General features: G+C 37.3%; 4 protein-coding genes across 5 annotated transcripts; 3 read left to right on the forward strand and 1 right to left on the reverse strand.

Moving 5' to 3' along the window:
* The first annotated feature begins 840 nt into the window (after window positions 1–840).
* Window positions 841–3227, forward strand: ADCL (D-aminoacid aminotransferase-like PLP-dependent enzymes superfamily protein). The gene is made up of 5 exons (XM_008221826.3): window positions 841–1140; window positions 1273–1319; window positions 1525–1703; window positions 1858–2531; window positions 2824–3227. The coding sequence occupies exons 1-5, from the start codon at window positions 858–860 to the stop codon at window positions 2916–2918; spliced, it is 1278 nt and encodes a 425-aa protein (XP_008220048.2). The 5' UTR covers window positions 841–857; the 3' UTR covers window positions 2919–3227.
* Window positions 3228–5584: 2357 nt separating this feature from the next.
* LOC103320191 (ENTH/VHS/GAT family protein) lies at window positions 5585–12257 on the forward strand. The gene is made up of 10 exons (XM_008221827.2): window positions 5585–5911; window positions 6773–6851; window positions 7608–7706; window positions 7804–7917; window positions 8104–8267; window positions 8574–8655; window positions 9510–9595; window positions 10210–10401; window positions 10516–10988; window positions 11279–12257. Exons 1-10 carry the CDS (start codon window positions 5811–5813, stop codon window positions 11986–11988), a joined length of 2100 nt encoding a protein of 699 aa, XP_008220049.2. The 5' UTR covers window positions 5585–5810; the 3' UTR covers window positions 11989–12257.
* A 1019-nt stretch (window positions 12258–13276) lies between these two features.
* Window positions 13277–16887, forward strand: PEX4 (peroxin4). 2 transcript variants are annotated; one of them, XM_008221828.3, is made up of 6 exons: window positions 13277–13417; window positions 13597–13803; window positions 14960–15079; window positions 15159–15287; window positions 15819–15948; window positions 16542–16887. In XM_008221828.3, the coding sequence occupies exons 2-6, from the start codon at window positions 13798–13800 to the stop codon at window positions 16628–16630; spliced, it is 474 nt and encodes a 157-aa protein (XP_008220050.1). In that variant the 5' UTR covers window positions 13277–13417; window positions 13597–13797; the 3' UTR covers window positions 16631–16887. The 2 variants fall into 2 exon arrangements, with proteins under 2 accessions (XP_008220050.1, XP_008220052.1); XM_008221830.3 differs by having other exon boundaries at window positions 13280–13417; window positions 13728–13803.
* LOC103320193 (alpha/beta-Hydrolases superfamily protein) lies at window positions 16859–20955 on the reverse strand. The gene is made up of 13 exons (XM_008221832.3): window positions 20519–20955; window positions 19831–19907; window positions 19660–19740; window positions 19458–19586; window positions 19278–19364; window positions 18873–18926; window positions 18659–18749; window positions 18503–18573; window positions 18356–18425; window positions 17974–18026; window positions 17738–17831; window positions 17379–17476; window positions 16859–17159 (listed from the first exon to the last, which is right to left on the reverse strand). The coding sequence occupies exons 1-13, from the start codon at window positions 20835–20837 to the stop codon at window positions 17070–17072; spliced, it is 1314 nt and encodes a 437-aa protein (XP_008220054.2). The 5' UTR covers window positions 20838–20955; the 3' UTR covers window positions 16859–17069.
* Between the last annotated feature and the right edge of the window lie 246 nt (window positions 20956–21201).

The following is a 21201-nucleotide window of genomic DNA, read 5'->3' on the forward strand; positions in this document are numbered from 1 at the left end:
CTCTTAAATTTTTATGTCAAATTGATAAAAGAAAATAAACTTTCCAATTAGGTATACTTCGCGCAAAAGAGGAACCTCATCATTATTTTGTTGTCTTATTAATTAAGAGAGATCATATTTAGTGTGATAAGAATTTAGGTGAATCATATATGCTTTTGTATGTGTTACGTTTGAGTATTAATTTGTTCAACCAAAAGTTGGCATCAACATTAGCAAAAAAAAAAAAGTATACATAAATTAATGCCACCTATACGAGTTTTGAGTTTGAAAGCTTAATAACAAATATGTGTGAATTAGGGTCAAATTAGACATTATCTTGTTGAATAGTAGGTTGTGATCGAATGTTAATAGAGCAATCGAAAGTGTACTAACAAAGATGTCCGGCCTCCAATAAAAATAAATTGTAGGTACTTTGTGTGGTACCCAAATTCCCGATCCACATCGAATGAATGTGAAAAAATAAAATGCTTCATACTTATAAATTTTATCATAATCAAATTCGTCCGTATGCACAATTCTTATTTTATAAACAATTATTTTCATAAGGTATAAGGAAAATAAACATTTCAGTCATTGGTTCCCATTAAATATTGTTGGCATTTGGGATCAATAATGTACAATCATTGCTATCTGAATCTTATGAAATCCAATTGTTTCTGGTAAATCAACTGTTTCCAAGTCATACAGATGATTTCTAAACATACTCAAAATTCATCCTCCAAGTACCCGAGTGTAGAGTCCACGCGCCACCAGAAACCGTGGTGGTGGCATCCATTTCAATCCCATTATATTATACCGAAGCTGTTGAAGAACGAGATATAAAAAAGTAATGTTAAAAGCGGGACCCACCCTATGATATGCCCGGTCAACCGCTTAAAGCTCTGAGCTTTGATCTCACTGCTTTTCTGAGCTCTCTCTCTGATCGCTTCGCTTCCATGGCTTCCCTCCCATCTCTCCCAAAACCCATCTCGCAAAACCCACACTTTCCCACAAAACCAGCTGCCCATTCACATAGCTTGAACGTAATTCCACGAAATCATTTATTTACGGGACATTTGTTGCTTAATTTTCAACATGGGTCGTTCAGAGCCAGAGAGATGAGGGTCATCAGAAGCTCGAACCAAACCGAAGCTATGCCTGGTAAGCTTAGCCTCCCTGTTCATCTTTCTAGTTAAATTTTTGGAAGAAAACAATTTATTTTTTTTCTGTTTTGTAAATTTTTTGTTTTTAATTTAGCTGCTAAGACTGACAAAGATAACATTTTTCTGCCAGATTATAGCATTCAAGTCTCTGATGTTCCACTGCTGACTTGCTCAGAGGTCATTTTCTCATCTTTGAAATGTCTTCTTATTTTAAGTTCTTTGCTTGCAGTGAAAGTTAGAAAAATACAGTGAAAAATTGATGAGTAATTGATGCCTTGGGTTGAGACTTGTTTGATTCACGACCAGGTTAGTTTAGAGATTGGTACTAAATAATATTCATATCCAAGAAGTTTTGTTTCTCCTGTTTTTCTTTCTAGAATAGGCAATTGAAAGGCTAAAAACATACCGGGAAAACCAACACGGTAAGCAGCAATTTCTCGCCATGTACTCCAGCATTTTTGGAGGAATAACAACTGATCCAGCTGCTATGGTGATCCCCATTGATGACCACATGGTCCACAGAGGGCATGGTGTTTTTGACACTGCTGCTATAAAAGATGGGTTAGTGATTTTGGCCTCGTGATGCCAGCATAAGTTTTGTTGAACACCAAATATGGATTTCGAACGCTTGTGTGATCTTAACACACACACATGGGCCTTTTACAGGTTTTATTTCACTAATTTCAAGTTTCTCTGTATGTTTTACACATCCTAGGTATCTGTACGAGTTGGACCAGCACCTTGACCGTATTTTAAGGTCAGCATCCATGGCCAAAATTGACGTACCATTTGATCGAGAACGCATAAGGAGAATACTAATACAAACTGTGAGTGCTTCCAAGTGCAAAACAGGATCACTAAGGTACTGGCTCTCGACAGGGCCTGGTGATTTTCAGTTATCTCCATCTGGCTGCCATCAGCCAGCTCTTTATGCTATTGTAATCCAAGATCTATCACCCTTCAATTCGAAGGGCGTTAAAGTAGTTACTTCATCGATCCCAATAAAACCTCCCCAATTTGCAACCATGAAGAGTGTGAATTATCTTCCAAATGTGCTTTCGAAGATGGAGGCTGAAGAAAAAGGTGCATTTGCAGCAATTTGGCTGGACCGTGATGGATTCATTGCTGAAGGGCCTAACATCAATGTGGCTTTTGTTACAAAAGAGAAGGAACTTGTGATGCCTCAGTTTGACAAAATCCTAAGTGGATGCACAGCTAGGAGAGTTTTGGTTCTTGCAGAAGGGCTGGTGAGGGAGGGTAAGCTTCGGGGAGTAAGGATAGAAAATGTGACTGTTGAGGAAGGGAAGAAGGCAGATGAGATGATGCTTATCGGCAGTGGAATTCTCGTTCGCCCTGTAGTGCAGTGGGATGAGCAGGTCATTGGTGATGGTAAGAACTTCTCTGCACTATGCTGTGCACTTGTAGAATGTTTAGCAGGCACAAAGACATACAACATGCACGCATACAAGTACTTGAACAACGTTCTAAATCCATACACGCTTTGGCACCAAATATTTGCATATATTTTCTAGAATCATGTTGCTGTGCCTGTTCAGATTGCCCCTTAGATTTATTTTGAAATGTTTCTTGAACTACTAGTTTCAAATGATATTGCCTGTTCAAATTTTGCTTGTGAAACCTCTGGATTTGATTTACAAAAACATTTGCTTCTTTATTATAGGCAAAGAAGGCTCCTTGACTCAGATTCTATTGAATCTTATTATCGAGGACATGAAATCTGGCCCTCCTACTGTCCGAGCGCCTATTCCTTACTAAGCTGGCACAAGACGACACTTTCAATTCTGTTGAAATTTCAAGTGCCGGAAATCTATCATTGCCCAATTGCGACATTCCTGCCCTGTGCACGCAGCTCTGTCGTCCGGTTGTACTTTGAGACTCATAAGTTTCTTGAATTCTCAACCTAGCTCCTTTTCTCCATTGCTAAGGACTAGAGGAAGGCAATTCTATTATGATGTGTAGCTTCATTTTTCTTTTTCTGTCATTTCAGTGGTGTTGTAAAGGCCAGTCGCAGTTTTCATTACTGTTAATAAAGATTACATGTGCAAGTTTTCACCTTCTCCAAAATGGTCACTAAAGAATTCCTCCTAGCCTATGAACAATAACAAGTCGATGCAAGATTTTATTGCCGGTAAAGCATCGAAAAGGTACGTATCTAAGGAAATTCATAGGAAATCTCAATTTCATCTAAACAAGTTGATAATCGAGGTAAAAATTCTGGGGAAAACAAAACAAGGTCGTATTCACTGTTTGATATGTTATATTATTAGATTGTAAATATAAACCATATCAAACGAACTTTTGTCTGAATATATGGTTTTGATGAAATAAGGTCAGCATAAAAAGTAGCTTTCAATTGAGCATATATTTTGTATTCATAGCCCCCACTTGGAGACCATGGAAAGGAAATTATTGAAATTCAACATGCCTTTTCAAACACACCAAAAAGAAAAGACAAATTAACGATTGCATGATACACTAACATGATTTGATCAAGGAACTTGAAACTACTGGTGATGGAAAATTAAAACAAACAATTAAGGGGGGGCAAATCCTAAGTTTATTTATAATTATTAAAACCTAGTGGAGCATTTGTTCTTAAATATATGCTGCATCCACCTAGTTGTTACCTAAGCCAGGGCTTAACAAAAGGGGATGCTTATTCTAAACCAATAATTGCCACGGGCAGAGCATAGCTTTTTATAGTGGGGTAGGTTCCAGTTGTTTCATTTTCTGTGGCTTTGTGTTTGGATTTTCTGCATCGTTTGCCGTTGTTTAGATATTGAGAAAAATAAGATCAAAATGCTATAAAAAAAAAAGGAAAAAAAAAAAGTGTGGACTTTACCATTTGTTGGTAACAGAAGTGATAATTGTGATGGATTTGGATTAATTTCACTCTTAAAATGCAGTCAAACTAACTAACCGTTGAGCAATGCGATTTGTTTCTGTTTTTGCTAAATTTCATGAGAGAAATCAAACTAAATCATGTTAGTTTGTGCGAGGATGTGAATAATTGTCTCACATTGGTTAATGGAGTATACTGGAAAATGTCATCGACTTGTAGACCGTGGTCTCAGATTCAAACTATCATAACACCTTAGTAGTGTGTATGTGCGAAACTCCCATCTTTTTGGGATTATATATAATTTAAACTATTATTTGTATTTAAAAATAAATAAAAATCTCTTGCATTGGAATGTGAGGGGGGTTATAACAAGTTGGGTTACTCTGTCTATCAATTGTCAATTGATTTTGAGATTTACCTAAGGGAGATATCAAATTTGAATTTGATGACTGATGTGGCAATTTGACATCTTATATAGCTTTACACCCCACCCCATATGTTAAATTAAATTATTATTTTATTACATTTTAGTGTTGATTTTTTTTAATTAAAAAGAAAAGAAAAGAAAAAATAATAAAATATTCATTTGACATTTTGCTCTTGGGATGTCAAAAATAACATCTCAACTTCCAGCCTTTATTTTACATCAGCTTTGACACATCAATTGGAGTGATATGAGATGTTATTTCTAGCTGTTAAATGTTTATGTGGCACTTTTGACACATCGGTTGGAGATACTCTAAGTTCTAGTTAGTTTGAACTCAAATTATATCAACGACTTTTCATGACATACAAATTCTGAATTTATATTTCATAAATGACAATTATAAAATCAAATACGATTTAAGCTAAAGTCAATGATTCATTCCATCCATCCAACTCGTCCTAACTACACCCTAACCTTAATCACTTTTTTATAATCAGATAATGTTTAGTGCCCGTTTGGCATTACTTATTTGGGATTTTAAGTGATTTTAAAAAAAAATTGGAAAGCTTCAGCTCGTTTGATAAACTATGAGAAAATCACTTATTATTAAAATTTCTGTGAGAGAAAGCTATAAGGGAAAACAGCTAATGATGTGCTTTCATTTTCTAATTATACAGGAATCAGTTTTGAAGAGACGCTGGGTTTAATGATAATGCGGCAATCATTTTCTGATTATGCAGGAATTAGCACTAACAACACTTGTGATAAAAAGTTTACCAAACGCCAAACTAACTACTTTCTCTCACAAAGAAATGACGATTATTTTCATAAAGACAAGCAATGCCATCTTTTATATTTTAAGAATCAAATATAAAGTTCGCATAATTTTTTTAATAAAAAGAATCAAATATAAAGTCATTTATCAACAAAGTAAAAAATAATTGAATTATAAAGTCGGTGACCCTCGTGGATAACAGAAATTAAAAACAGTCAACCGTTGATGAAAAAAGTACGCCAAACAAACGGTCTAGGAGAGGTACACCTCTCTACGGCACGCGAGGCTCCGAACTTCCAATACGTGGCCCTACGTAATTGGCCCGTCAAATCTAATTCCGTCCCCGAAAAACAAAACAAAGAAAAAGGAAAAAAAATCGGTTCCTCAACAGAAAAGAGGAAGCCAGCGATCTCACACAGAGAAAGAGTTTAGAGCGAGAGAGAAACAGAGCGAGACAGAGGGAAACAGTTCTAGAGAGAGAAGCGAAAAGCCGGAATATTCCGTCGTATCATTGGAGTTCTCTGCGATCTTGGCAGCAAAGAGTTCACAGTGAACGGAGGCGGGCCTGGTATTCGGATCGGGGCGACTTTCGGGTGAGCAGAAATGGTGAATTATATGGTGGAACGCGCTACGAGCGACATGCTCATCGGCCCTGATTGGGCCATGAACATCGAAATCTGTGACATGTGCAACCACGACCCTGTGTACGCGTCGCACTCGATTATAATCTCTCTTACTTGTTCATTTGATCACTGTCCCATTTGTTAGTTTTGCTATGTTTTTGATGTGTTTGTGATTATGCCTCATCTATATGTATAATTTAAATCAAACTGGGAGTGAGGGATGGGGGTTGAATTTGATCGAACAGTTAATTTGTGTTTGGTTGCCGAGAATTGACGGATAGAAACCCATAAAAAGTGAGAACAAAGAAGAGAAAATAACAAATTTTGAATTCTACGATTTATTACAATTTGTTTTATAAGAATTGGATCTGGCTGCGAGCTTTGCGATTTGGTGGGTTCAATATGCTTGGCTTTGGATGTTTTGTTCTTTTGGCATTTGTTCAGCTGCAATGTTATTCAATTTGATGCATATTAATGGGTTTTTTGAGTGATAATAAGTGATTAGTATGTGTTAATGAGCAAAATGTTTTACAATTGGTCGTCGGATTAGTAATACTTGTCATTTCGTATTTTTCTATTTTCATATTCGTATGGCTTAAGTGGTTGGTAGTAGCCATGTGATATGATTTGCGTGGAAAAGTAAGCAAACCATTGAAGTAGAACCGCCCAAACAATAGAAGTAGAAAAACATGTACTGATATGAGAATGCTTTTTCATATTTTAGAATGTAAACCAAGCATGTCTGACAATATAAGTATTATCATAGTTATGTATTTATAATGAGAATGCTTTTTCTTCGTCTTTTGGGCATTTCAAGTGTTGGTGCTCCAGCTTCTAATTTTAGTTATTGTTACGGTCTACTGGATGCATGTCTACCTCAAGTGATTCTTTTTTATCTAGATTACCTAGATTGAAAATCTCTGTTTGGTTTTCCCATATCAGGCAAGCAAAGGATGTTGTTAAAGGTATAAAGAAGCGCCTTGGAAGTAGGAATTCAAAAGTTCAACTTCTAGCACTTACAGTAAGCTCCACAGGACTTGTTTCTGTTTAATTAAATTAGTTATCCATCCTTCTTGTTTCGCAGTACATAATTTTTCATGTTTTAAACTTTCTTCCTTTAGCAGAAATTTTAGGTCACAATTTGGTTCTAGGACTCCTATTGATTAGTGTTTTGTCTTCAAATCAGTCATATATTTATTGTGCGCTGTAATATTAACAACTGTAGATGCTTACATTTTTGGAGAATGATATGATATGAGTTTACTGGCTGAGTTGTGCTAGTGGTTCAATTAGCTTATAGGAAAACTGACACAACGAGTGTATATATGTGTAGCATTGAGTCTCGGAAGGGTCTTGTAATCTGTTATATCCTTAGTTGTTTTCTTGTTGTATGCTTAGTGAACTTCTAATACAAGTGCGACTCTCATATGGAACAAATAGGGTGACATTTTCGTAAGCTGTGAACACAGTGAATTTACTTAGTATGGACTTGGTCCCGATGTGAATCACTCTCACATGTTTATGCTTGATACTCAGTTTATAGAAGTGGAAAGAAATGAATGGCTTACATCCAACATTCTAGAAAGTTGGTGGATTCAAAAGTTAGATGCATAAAAGAACTAGTTGGTGTGTATACTGGAAATCTGACTGAGATTGTATGTTAAATTTCTGTCTGCAGTAGATGCCATTGATATAGTCACATCTGTTGTCATTTTTAACGACTTTGTATTACAGAGGTCTAAATTGGTTTTATGTTGGTCTGTTTGCTACATTCTAGCTGTTGGAAACAATAATAAAGAATTGTGGAGACATTGTTCATATGCATGTAGCAGAGAAAGACCTCCTCCATGAGATGGTAAAAATAGTAAAAAAGAAGGTATATATGTCCCTCAAATGATCTGATCTCCTCTTAATGCTATACATTAATCACTTTTGTTGAAATTTTCTTATAGTATTTATGATGCAAATTGTAGCCGGACTATCATGTCAAAGAGAAGATATTGATCCTGATAGATACTTGGCAAGAAGCTTTTGGAGGGCCAAGAGCAAGATATCCACAATATTATGCTGCATACCAGGAATTGTTGGTATGTTCATAAAGAAAATCTCTCTTGAAGCATCCCAATTAATAGAACAGCTTCATTGTTAGACCGAAATATGAGAAGCATTTATATAAACATAATCAGTATGGAATTTTTTATTTCCTTGATTATATTCTGTTGTAGTGCTTTTTTCTTCAACATTCTGTGAGTCTAATCATTTATTTTATTCAGCGTGCTGGAGCAGTATTCCCTCAAAGATCTGACTCAGCTGCACCGCCTGTTTTCACGCCACCCCAGACACAACCATTGACATCATTTCCTCAGAATTTGCAAAATCCAGATTTTCCAAAAGATGCAGCTGAGCCTTCTGCAGAAGCCGAGTTCCCAACCTTAAGGTGCATATGTAGCTCCTCTTTTGTTCTGGATGGAAGCTATAAATATTCTATTAGTATAGCAGTTTAGCTGACTTTAGATTATACTTATTTCCTAGTGGGCTGATTAAAGTTGCAGACTGGGATTTTCCCATTCTACTCTGAATGTTCGTCTTAAGAAATGTAATAGTTGGAGGTTCCAAGGACAACAGTAGACAAAATGAGAGTTAGCAGGAAACTGCTATTTTTCTTTATAATGTACAGATGGTTGAACTATTGCATAACATCTATTCTTTTCTCGTTTTTAAATTGAGAATTTTTTCGTTTTAGCTTGACGGAAATTCAGAATGCACGGGGTATTATGGATGTCTTGGCGGAAATGCTAAGTGCAATTGATCCTGGGAACAAAGAGGTATATCTCTCGATTTAGATTAAGAAAATACTATTACAATGTGATATTCATTAGTGATGAAACTAAAATGCTATTTTACCTGTCAAAACCAATGTGAAGTACAATGCATAAAAAGGAAAAAAACCCTCTTAAGTTCCTTTGGTGTCATAGAGAATGCCACTAAAATGCTATTTTACCTGTCAAAACCAATGTGAAGTACTTATTGAAATGGGAAAACAGGTGTATCAACATCTTATGACATTAGTTCCTCAAGATATGGATTCGGAAAGTTGAAGTATTGATAGGTCAAAATCGAACGAGTAGTCTGTTGTTACCGGTGAGTGTATCTTATCTATTTAGGAAAGCCCTACTTAACTGAATCTACTTGGATCTGTACTATGAGGAGATGCGGCATTGAGGAGGATGCTTGAATCATCTTTGAAGAATTAGTAGGATTGAAGAGGTTTTGTAGATTTTCTGGAATTGGATGAAGACTTGAAGAAATGTTATTAGAGGAACACGCCTTGAGGCAAGTATAACACATGCAGAGGAGGCGAGGCAGAAAACTGTGTAGCTTGTTTAGAACAGTTGACTAGAGATGTATTAAGTGGCATTATCAAAATTTTAAGCTCATATCAAGAAATGAACAAGGGTAGTTTTGGTAGTTCATGCCCAAGGTTGTTCTGAGTGACTTGCTATAACTACATAAAAGGGGTCTGTTGTAGTTTGATAGGTTTAGTAATCTGACAATAGAGATATTTTTAGCATTTAAATTTGTACGGTTCTAGATTTGAACCTCATTTTAGCATCTATTGCAATTCTCAACTTAATCTCCATTTGCATGTTGCTCAAATTTATTTATTTTCAATCTGCAGGGGCTTAGGCAGGAGGTTATTATTGATTTGGTTGAGCAGTGTCGTACATATAAGCAGAGAGTGGTACACCTTGTTAACTCGACTTCGTAAGGACACAAACTTCTTTCCCCACTAACCTTTCAGAAAATATATATGTAATATCCAATGGAAGTTGAATTCTAAAGATGAGTTATTTCACTTATTTCTTGTTGTTTTCAATTGAAAACAGCAACACAACATATAAGTTTCAAGCCAGCTTCCTAGATGACTGACCATTTATTCCCTTTAATGGACAATACCAATAGATATATAGTTGGATAATTGATGACTCTGGGTAGTTAAAAGTTGAAGGGACAAATACCACACTTACTGCATTCTGCATGGAATCCCATTCTTCTTCTTGAGTCTTTTCAGAATAACTATAAAATATCCTTTAGTGGATAATATAGTTTTATAATTATGAGAAATGGAACATTATGAGGATATATTATTATTGAGAACATGCAAGGTTAGGCATAATGCCCCAACCCAACTAAAGAAAAGGTAAAGGTTCTATGCTGGCAAAGATGAGGGTTGAACTTTAATAGGAGCCATACGAGATTAGCTTGCATGGTAGAGCTTAATGAAACATTGCGAGGATGGGTTCTGTGTTGTTTTCTTTATTAATTAACCACCATGGTGAGTTTTGCCTATTTCTTTACTTATCAAAAGTTTATGTCAGGGATGAATCACTTTTGTGTCAAGGACTAGCGCTGAATGATGATTTGCAACGTCTTCTAGCCAAGCATGAAGCCATTGCTTCAGGAAATCCAGTTCAGCCAGATAAACCCAAGTCAGGACCTTCTGGAGCACTTGTAGATGTTGGTGGTCCTCTAGTTGACACTGGAAATGACAACAAACAGCTAGATGGGAGGTAATTAGGGTTTTAAGCACATTCTGAACAGATTAGTAATGCCAATGACCATAGAAACTAGTAATCCAGCGTTTGTGTAACCATAGAAACTAGTAATGCTGGTAATTTTGGCAGATCTACCTCAAGTGCTGGTGCAGGGTCTAATCCACTTAATCAGTTATTGCTTACTGCACCTCCAGCTACTAATGGTCCAACTCCAACAACAAAGGTTGATCCCAAGATGGATCTTCTTAGCGGTGATGACTTTGGCTCACCAAAGGCAGATTCACTGGCTCTTGTTCCTGTGAGTGGTCAACAGCCAACCACTCCTGTATCCCAGCAGAATGCCCTTGCTCTCATGGACATGTTTGGCAGTGACAATGCTCCAAATTCTGTTAATGTAGCTAGCCAAATCAATCCTTCACCACCCCAATTCCAACAGCAGCAGAATTTTCAAGCTTCACAAGGAGGTTTTTACCCAAATGGAAGTGCCCCGAACATGGGGGCCCCTCAGTATGAACAGGCACAGGCACAGTACACACAAGGTGCTGGTCCTGCCTGGAATGGTCAGATTGTGCAGTCGCAGCAGCCACCTTCACCAGGCTACGGTGCACTTTTCAATAAGCTTTTCAGTCTCACATTGCATTTACATTCTTTTGCGTATAAGAAGATGCAATCATGGCATGACACATCACTGTGTTTTGATTTCTTTATCTGTTCTTTTGGCCTAGTCATTTTATTAGTCTTCTATTACAAGACTGAAGTGTAATCTTTCAATCTCTCTTGACTAGTGCAAGTGATGTTCTTGCTATTGGTGATTGCATTAACCATAAAGAATGTTTATGCGTTTTATGCTCTTAGAATATTGTAGCCTCTAACATTTCACATGGTTGGGCAGGTTCACCAACTAGTGGATCATTACCACCACCTCCCTGGGAAGCTCAGTCAACAGATGATGGTATCCCAGTCGCAGGTCCTCGATACCCTCAACCACCAGTGCAAGTTACTACAAAAGTGGTTGTCACACATGGGCAGGGTGGTTTCAATAATCCCCAGGGACCTCAACTGACAGGGAGTGACCAGGTAGTAGGTATGTACATCCAGCCAATTACGACCACCCATTTGTCAGCAATCAACAACCAGGTTGGTCCAAGCAGTCATTTGGGTTTGCCTGCTCAACCAGTCCAAGGGCCGTATACGGGTATGACTCCGCAGTCCATTCAAGCGGGCCAGATGACATCTATGTATCCTCAACAAATGTATGGTAATCAAATGGTCCCCTATGGCTACGATCAGCAACAGCAACAGCAGCATCAAGCGTATGCCCTTCAGCAACAGCAACATCAACAAGCGTATGCACTTCAGCAACAGCAACAGCAACAGTATGCCCTTCAGCAACAACAACAAGCATATGCCCTTCAGCAGCAAATGTATGGTCTTTCTGTTAGAGATGATAATGGTATGAAAAACTCATACCAGGTTTCCGCTCCATCTTATGTTACACCCAGCAAGCCATCCAGGCCAGAGGACAAGCTATTTGGAGACCTTGTTGACTTTGCAAAACTCAAGCCAACTAAACCCACCTCTGGTGCAGCCGGTAGCATCTGAAGTTATTATTGGTTTCCTGTCTTTTTACTTTTCTTTATTTTGACCAACTTAAATTTTTTTCCTTCTTTCTTCTCCTCTTTTTTTTCTTTCATCTTTGGTCTTTTCTCAATATATATAATTTTTTCGTTGAGCTGTTGGCTCCATATCTGGGTTTGTGCTTGTATGGCATTGGGATCATGTACATTCTTTGTAGAAAAAACCCGATAAAAATGGGAGACCTCCATGTGATTTAGATTGAATTTATGAGATTTGCTTTCTCTTCGTTTGCACTTTCTTGACTTGCATTTTATTCTTAGGTGGCCGTAAATTGTAGTTTCAAGACTCAAAGACTCGTTTGTCATTTTTATTTTTGTGCCGCGTTTTTATACCACACAATATTTTACCTACAAGTTGTTGCTTCTTGGCTTGTGATCATCGTATATTAATTAGAAATTTTCAGGAGAATAAACTTTTTTTCTTTCTTTTACAATCAAATTTCAATGCTTCCATACACTTGTAATCTTCTTTTGTCTGGGGCGGGAGCAGGAATGCACAAGAAAGAATGAAGTCTACTGTTATATATTGAAGTCACAAAAACGAACGATGGTGTGCCTTGCGTCTCTTTTTATTATTATTAATTTTTTATACAAGCGAATCGCGATATTGGGGTTATTATTATTAATTTTTTATACAAGCAAATCGCGATATTGGGGAAGGGAAATCAAATTTAGAACCTCATATGTAAAAGTAAATGCCTTTAACAAATTACAAACTCCTTACTTTAGTTTCTTCATGTCACTTTACTTATCTAATCTTTAGAAAGACATTATAAAATATAAGATATTCACTTTAAAATCATGATGCCAAAAGAGGAGTGCCATCAATAACCAACATGGAGCAAGTAACAACCTTCTTTGTCAACCAACCGGCCCTTAGTATAGTGTTATTTCTTCTTCTCAATATTAAAAGAAATCTCAAATTCAATTCTCCTCTTGTCAAATAAAAAGTGAACGGTTTGGTTTAGTTTAGAACGATGTATGGAAGACAAAATTGCAACCGAACTAAATAAGTACGGTTTAGTTCTGTTTTTTGGGACCATTTGACTTTTCTGATGATGAAAACCGAACCGAGTCGCCCATTACAATTTGAATCGGCCGATTAGGCATCTCAGCAGGTTTGATACCCATGTCATGCGACTGAGAAAAAAAAAACAAAAGAGAAAAAAACCAATTTGGTGACAAATAATGTGAAAGAAAACGTGGCGCCTCATGATTGGCGCGAACGTTCCCCTTCCATATGCTCTTTCCCGCACCATATAACAAATCCAATTCATACCCCCTTTGTGAAGAAATCGATACTCGATCTTCAATTCTCCTGATCAAGCAAAGTCGCTCTCTTTCAGACCAAAAAAAAAAAGGCAAAGTCGCTCTGCAATTTCTCATCCTTAAAGGTAAGCTTCTGCGATTTCAATCGATTGTTTGAATAATACTTCCATGAATTTATGGAAAAATAGAAACGTTTGTTGTTTTTGAATTTTATGCACCTGATGAAATGACGGTTTTATCTTTGAATTTCGAAACTGTGTTCCTTTGCACACCTCAAGCAGTTCGTATTGATTCGGTTTTTCAGAGGTTTTGATTTGGATGCGTTGGTGGAACTGAACTTCCAATCAACTGAAATTGACATTCTGAGAGTGAAAGTTCATATTCGCAAGTGCATTTGTTTGATTATTTGCTGTTGATTTTGTGCGTGTAAAAAAGGTTCTGACTCTACTCAGATAGTGGGCTTTGCGGTGCAGTATTGTATTTAAGTTTCCAAGCAACAGCTAATATGCAGGTTAGCTACAATATATTAGATTGCTTTTTTTGTTCTTTTTTTCTTTTTTGGTTTTTTGGTTTTTTTGGTTTTTTGTGGGTGCTTATCCAATTTCTGTTTAGCTTTAGAGCATATATGCATATGATGGTCCCAAGTTAACAAATTATTACTAGTTTAAAATAAAGTACATTTAAAGTTTAATATGTTCAAGTGTGGTGAAACTCTCCCTTATGGCTTAAGATGACTTGGGATAGAGGGAGGACTATTGAAACATGAGGCAAAAGGGTAACAAGGTGAGAAATGGAGGGAGAATGGATGTGGGTGTGAGGAAAAGAAAACAGGGTTTGTGTTGTGAACTGTAGCTGCTATAGATCTTAGAGATGGAATTTGGGGAGGAAGTAGACAGTGAAGCCTCTTGGAACGGTGTATGGTGAGGTTTAATGACTTGTATTGTGTTGCAATGCATAGTGAGGAATTGTAACGTATAACGCTCTCTGAAGAAGAAATCATGAAATACAACCATTACTTTTAGAAAAGACTGATGCCATTTATGGCAGTGAACATTGTAAACTTTAATGACTAGCAGGTATTTCCATTATACAGTATCCACCCTGTTTCTGATCTCGAATTGATATGATGCACATATATATATATATATATATATATAGAGAGAGAGAGAGAGAGAGAGAGAGAGAGAGAGAGAGTCTTTCTCTAATGCGGACGTCTGCATGCTTTGAAAATCCAGTCGTCCCTTTCACGGCTTGTTTTTTCAGGTGGATTGGATTCCTGAAATTCCAAGTAGTCTACAATTTGCCAACATAAATAATTTATATAAAAGCAATCATGGGTTTGGGAACGTGCAGATGAGATGCAGAAGAAGAAAGCACATAAAGGACATGTGGGAAAGTGGAGTTGTAGAAGAAGAAAACACTCCCATTGGTTGCTCTCACGTCTCTTGCAACATGTTTTTGTTTATATATACAAATTGGGGACCACTTGGAATTGAAGGAATGCAATCTAACTGCAGAAAAATAAGGTGTAGAGGGGATGACCGGATTTTAATAATATGCAGACGTCCGCATTAGAGAAAAATTCTATATATATATATACATATATATATATATATATATTTCTTAATCTCATTGTGAAACCATTTTGAAGAAGTAGATTTGTGCAGGCATCAAGAGCAAGGCTTTTCAAGGAATACAAAGAGGTGCAGAGAGAGAAAGTTGTTGATCCAGATATTCAATTAGTTTGTGATGACTCAAACATATTTAAATGGACTGCTCTCATCAAGGTAAGCTCAGTCCTGAGACAAACAAAACTTACTTGTCATGTTATATTATTTGACCATATTTGTCCAATTATGAGTGTAGGGACCATCAGAGACTCCATTTGAAGGCGGTGTATTCCAGCTTGCTTTCGCAGTTCCTGAGCAGTATCCTTTGCAACCTCCACAAGTCAGGTTCTTGACAAAAATTTTCCATCCAAATGTGCATTTCAAGGTATGAAGGCTGTGTATGATAATGTCTAATCTGTCTGAATATGATGCTGCCTGAATTCCTTCATTCAAAGATCTCATGAAGCACTGGAAATTTGAGGAGTCTGGTTGAAATTGTGAAATTAGAAAAGTTTTGTGGATTGCAGCTGAGTGAACGTGTCCAATGTGGAATAGTGGTGGATTAGTATGGGGATGTTCATTGACACCAATATTTAAGAGTAAAAGTTGTTTGTACTATCATTTATTGAGTTGAGACTACCTGACCTTTTTCATACTTTTTCTTCCTAGGTAGAAGGGTTTCCAAAATTCATTTAGAACTTTTTTCTTAAAATTGATAATGAATAGTCTGTCAAAACATACATACTAAAGATTTGATTCGGTCAATTGGTGTGTTGTACTGGGTTTACCCTCTGACAGATTGCATGACCAAATGAAAATTAGCATTGAAAGTTGAAACTGTATGCTCACTCACTGTAGTGCTACAAATGCGTATCAAGTCTTACTTCATGTTTTTATATGTTGTTTTCTATTACAGACGGGAGAGATTTGCCTTGATATTTTGAAGAATGCATGGAGCCCTGCTTGGACACTCCAATCTGTTTGTAGGGCTATAATTGCTTTAATGGCACATCCGGAGCCTGATAGCCCACTGAACTGTGATTCAGGTAAGTTGGCATGCATATTATGGATTTGGGCATTGACATTGAACATCTAAGTGCTTGAAGCTCAAATATGATTAAGCAAAGAATATTCTCAAAACCACAAGCTATCCTTATTCTGAGGATGCTCAAGCCCTTAAAAGTCTAGCCAATCTTTTTCTGCCAAGCAGCCCACTTGAGTGGAGCGATACATTCCAAATCACAGCAGTCCAGCATTCATTTTTACCTCTATCAAGCAACCCAACAACAGTTTCTTTTTGCCATCCCCAGTGGTTTGTGAGTTGTCTTTAGTAGCCACTTCTCAGGCCACTGACTGGATTACCCCAAAGACAGTTTTGACCTTATTGATGGATTTGTTTCATAGGAGATGAAATTCATGTGGAATCCCGATTCTATGTATTCTATGAAAATTTCTGTGACAAAAACGTCTTTTCAAAACAAACCACATAGGTCTCATTCTTTCCTTTCACAAATTTGGATTAAACTCGGTGCTACTTTTGAGTTAATATCCCAAATTCGGTCAGTTTTCTTCTCTTTGTTCTTTTTAGTTGAGGTACTGCAACTGTTATTCCTCATGGATTGGTTTTGCTTGTGCGTAGGCAATCTTCTGCGGTCTGGCGATCTCAGGGGGTACTATTCCATGGCAAGAATGTACACCAAGCTTGCCGCCATGCCCAAGAAAGGCTGAAATGGTGTGCTGTAGTTTCTGTCTTCAGTTTTAGGGGGGGTGTTTTTGTGCTAGCTTTGTTTGGGACGTCTTGTCTTTTATGCATGAATTTGCACATAATGTAAACCTTGACACATGTTGTTTGGGGATATTTATACATCATGATTAATTGTGCAGACACAAGCACGTTTCTTTTAGAAGGCTGTTGTAATAATACGTACAACCATAGCTCCTCATTTGGCAAGCCCATACATCTACAACTCTTGGATTTTTCTTTTGATTTATTTAGTACCAATCAATACATACATAAGCGAGTACATAAAAACAACTTACATTTTCAGATGCATTGAGCGACGCGTAACTTTACAACTCTTTACTATTGCTCACCGGTTCTGAAACACATGTAAACACTGGGAAATTTGATCGCTCAAGAATCAACAGAATAGTCGCAACCGTCGTGTCACGGCATGAGAAATTGGTCAAACCAGTAGCTGGCTTCTTTTACCATAAACGCAGTCATTTGGTGGCCGATGCCCGGCTCTGCTATGAACTGGATTTTAAGGCAATTTAAAACATAAAATCGATTTAATCTCCAGAAGGAAAAATGCCAGACATGCCAAAGAAACAAGTACGAGAGAAGATATAATAGTGATCATACTTTCCACATTCATGGGTTCCCCGATTGATAGATAACTTGTTTAAATAGAAGAATTCAGCCTGCTGAACCAGAGACATTAAATGCAATTTTATCATGGTGCTAGGCCAATACCTTAAAGTTATGTATACTCTGCGCATCTTCATAAGCCTTGCATGCTCTTGACTTGGGGATTTCCAGACCAGCAAGTGGACATCGAGGATCTTCCGCACCTATTATTTTTCGAAATTTTTTACGATAAACACGTTACATGATCACTAACAACCAACAAAACTGCAATCTTCACGATGATTCAATTGAAGAAAAAGAAGAAAGTTTCAGGGGTCATGTATTGCCTCTAGATTTAAGAATATAATAGTTCTCCGTGTTAGAATTTGGACATGCCAATATGGAAATAAGTGGTATGTATAGGCACACGCATGCTATACGTGCACTATTGGTAGTTGAAGTGTAGAAAAGGATTTTATTTTTACCATTCACAATCAACAGAGGGCGTGGTGCAATAGCAGGAATTGTGTAAGGAGAATCAAACTTGGAGGCTAGACCAGGAGCAATCCTATCCCAGACCTGGTCAGATAAGTAACATTGTAAGATGCCATCCCTTCATATTTACAATCAATTACCCTTCTAGTTTGGACATAATCATACTAAAAGTATAAATCAGACTATCCAGACAAATATCTGAAGAGTCAAGTATGTTACTAGTAACCTTCTCCACAACTTCATTGTCAATCCAAGTCTTCCCAAGATCAATTCGTGCTGCTGCAGTACAACCAAGAAAATGAAAGAATCAGAGAATTAAACACAACAACACTCTCTCCAAAACAAAAGTAGCACTAGGAGAAGGTCTTGGTTCAAATGAATAGAACAAAAGACAATTTCATTGTTTTATTTCCAATAACATGCATATGTATACATATATAAAGGACTTTTGAATCCACTACTCTATAATCATATGCAGAGTGAACATTAACAAAATGAAGTGGAAAAAAAAGCTACTATTGGAAAGGAACTAAGAGCGAAACTAGTCATTGGAGTGGAACCAAAAGCACCTTGTTCTAATATTTAATTCACTTTTCTACTTATCTTACCCTCAAAGACAGGTTTTATACTGTCAACTCGAGCCTGCCACTTATCATTGTCTATGGCCCATCGAAACCCCTGCAATCATAGTTGCCTAGGATGTTAATTCCAATCACACTGGGTAAAATTATAATTAATGAAATTAGACACACCACCTGAACACCAATAATAGGGACCACTACTGCATAGCGGGTATCAGCAGCAGCAGCAAACCATGCATGCATACCTGCATAACAAAATAACAAGATGAGCTCAGCAGGAAAGGTAATATATATTCAAGTTCCCTCCTTATAAAGTTTTGTCTCACAAACCTCCAAGTGATTCACCAGTGATTCCTATCCTAGTAGGGTCTACATCCTCCCTCTGTGTTAGATAATCTGCCAATTTTATCAAGTCCCAGGTCTGCGATAACGGAATTTATGTTGTTATGAAACAAAATCATCAGATAAACAAAACCCACTGATCTCACTAACTACATTTCAACTTATCAATTCTCGTATTTTACAAGAAGATAAGTAAAGTTACCGTATCAAATAAGAATGGCATTGTATCACCCTTTTTCCACGATGATATGAGAGCCTGCATGTGAATTAGATCCCCTGATCACGGATAAAGTTCATATAGCTTAAGAGTGTTTACTAACTCAAATAAAATCAGGAAGCCAGACTCAATCTTTGATTGGTTCACATTGTCATGAGAAAACCATGTGAAACTCAGCACCAATACCCTAACTCACACCCTCAAAATAAGTACTTGTCTGATGCATTATTTTGTCACGGTACTTTTGCCCTCACTTCTGTGACATCACGTGCAATCAAATAGCATCTAGATCATGCTTTTAGCAACCCATAGGCCAAAATTGTATACGTATTTCTTTGACATGACCAAAATTGCATAATTGAAGCAAAGTAAAGGTGTAAATATACACACATCTCGGTAAGTGGATATATTGCTGGCACGTTCACCATGGTAGCGAGAATCAACGGCAATTGCTACATATCCCCTTGAAGCATATGCCTGAAACAGAACCCGAAAAACAAAGCAAATAATGAAAATTCCTCATTCTAACAAATTGTAGTCGAAAAAGACTGAATATTGGGGATTAGGTACCTCAAGCAATGGTCTTAACCACTCTTTGTTTTTGTTTGTACTGTGCAGAAAAACAACAGCAGGCCTTTTCTGGGTATTGTTTTCCTTCATGCTTAAAATCCACACGGGTAACCGCCCTTGCTCTCCTTCCTATCATTGACCATATTAAGAACATTATGCCCATATCAAACTCCATATATATGTTGCTCAAAGCTCCAATTACCTCAGTAATTAAGTAAAGGTTTTCCTCGTGTAGTTTATCCTTAAAATTGGGGATGTTGGCCTTGGGACAAGCGTTCATTGCCTGGTAAATATAATAACCAACAACACAATCACAACTTTCAAGTTCCAACTTCCAACATAAAAATGTACAACATTGTAGTCAGATTTGAACCTCACTGAAAGTTGGCGGAGAAGCCTCCTGAAACAATGGATGAGCCACTGGTTTTGCCGGTTCAACCGATAACGGAACTGAAAGAATTCAAACATCCATCCATCGTCACCCACACAGTCAAGTCAAGTATGCATAAACAAAAGAGTTCATTTTTTGCTCACCACCAATGGTTATGGTGCAGCACCATGCTGTCATGACTTGTATAAATCAACCATATGATGGGTAGCTTTTAAAAATTAATAATTACTCATAATGAGGAGACAGACAAAAGCAAAGACCTTATTATAGAAACCAACCACATAACTTTTTTGCAATGGAGTATTTTGGTACGCATCAGTGATTGTGTTACTCAAGGATAACAACGTAGCTGCCATGGCTTCCGGCTTTGTGGAACGGTGGAAGAGGAAGAATACGGTGGGGTAATTTTGGTTACTGCAGAAAATTGTTTTTTTAAATGTTAAAATACTCTTTCTCTCTCCTCACTAAGACATAATTAATTATAATTAATTAATCTCTAATAGCTTAACTATGGTTAATTTACATAACACTTGGCAGCCTTAGAACGAAATGGGTGAGCAGTGCTATACTGAAAGAAAGCAATTCAGCCTTTTCCTCTGTTTTCCCAAACTTTCTCAGTAACCAAACAGGAAAGGCAAGAAAGTTTCAGAAAGTTTCAAAATTCACTCACCTTCGCCCGATCGTCTGCTACGCAGGACTTTCAGGAACTCATCCCGAAGCTTCTGGGCGTCGTCGAGAGCTTCCTCCATTGCTGGGCTCATTGCAGTCTCAGTGGAATCGGATACGCTTCTGGTCTGGGACGATGACCGGTATTTATAGGACAGTTTTGGCGCAGAGGTGTGTAGCGATCGTGGACAAGTTTGTGCCACGTGTGACAGTATGGTGCTTGGCGAATTGGAGTAGCTGGATGGGAGAGTGAAGCTCAGAGGTTGTTGGTGAGCATTAAGGAGAGAGCGATGCATGATGGATGATGATGATGTGTTTTCCATACAATGGCACGATAAAGTAATAAATACAAATTATAAGGGCCTTTTTGGATGGCGATGGTTTGATCCTATTGGCACAGGGACAGGGTGGGTTGAGCTTTTTCTTTACCGACTGTTTGGCGCCTGAGAAAATATGAGCAGATGAGGTTGGAGTGGTTTGCTTGGGTAAAAAGTTTTTTTTTTTGTTGTTGTTTAATTTTGGATAAACTTGTGCATGAGTTAGCCTCACATTAATTTTCGTTTAAGAATTAAGCTTGGGAAATATTTTATTGGATAATGATTTTGTTGGATAAGACTGAAACCTACTACGGTTTTTTTTTTGTTTTGTCGGTCAAAAACATTTTTTTTCTTTCAAATTACAGCGATT

The sequence above is a fragment of the Prunus mume genome, linkage group LG2 (assembly GCF_029339155.1).
Source record: "Prunus mume cultivar Tortuosa linkage group LG2, ASM2933915v1, whole genome shotgun sequence".
NCBI lineage: Eukaryota > Viridiplantae > Streptophyta > Magnoliopsida > Rosales > Rosaceae > Prunus > Prunus mume.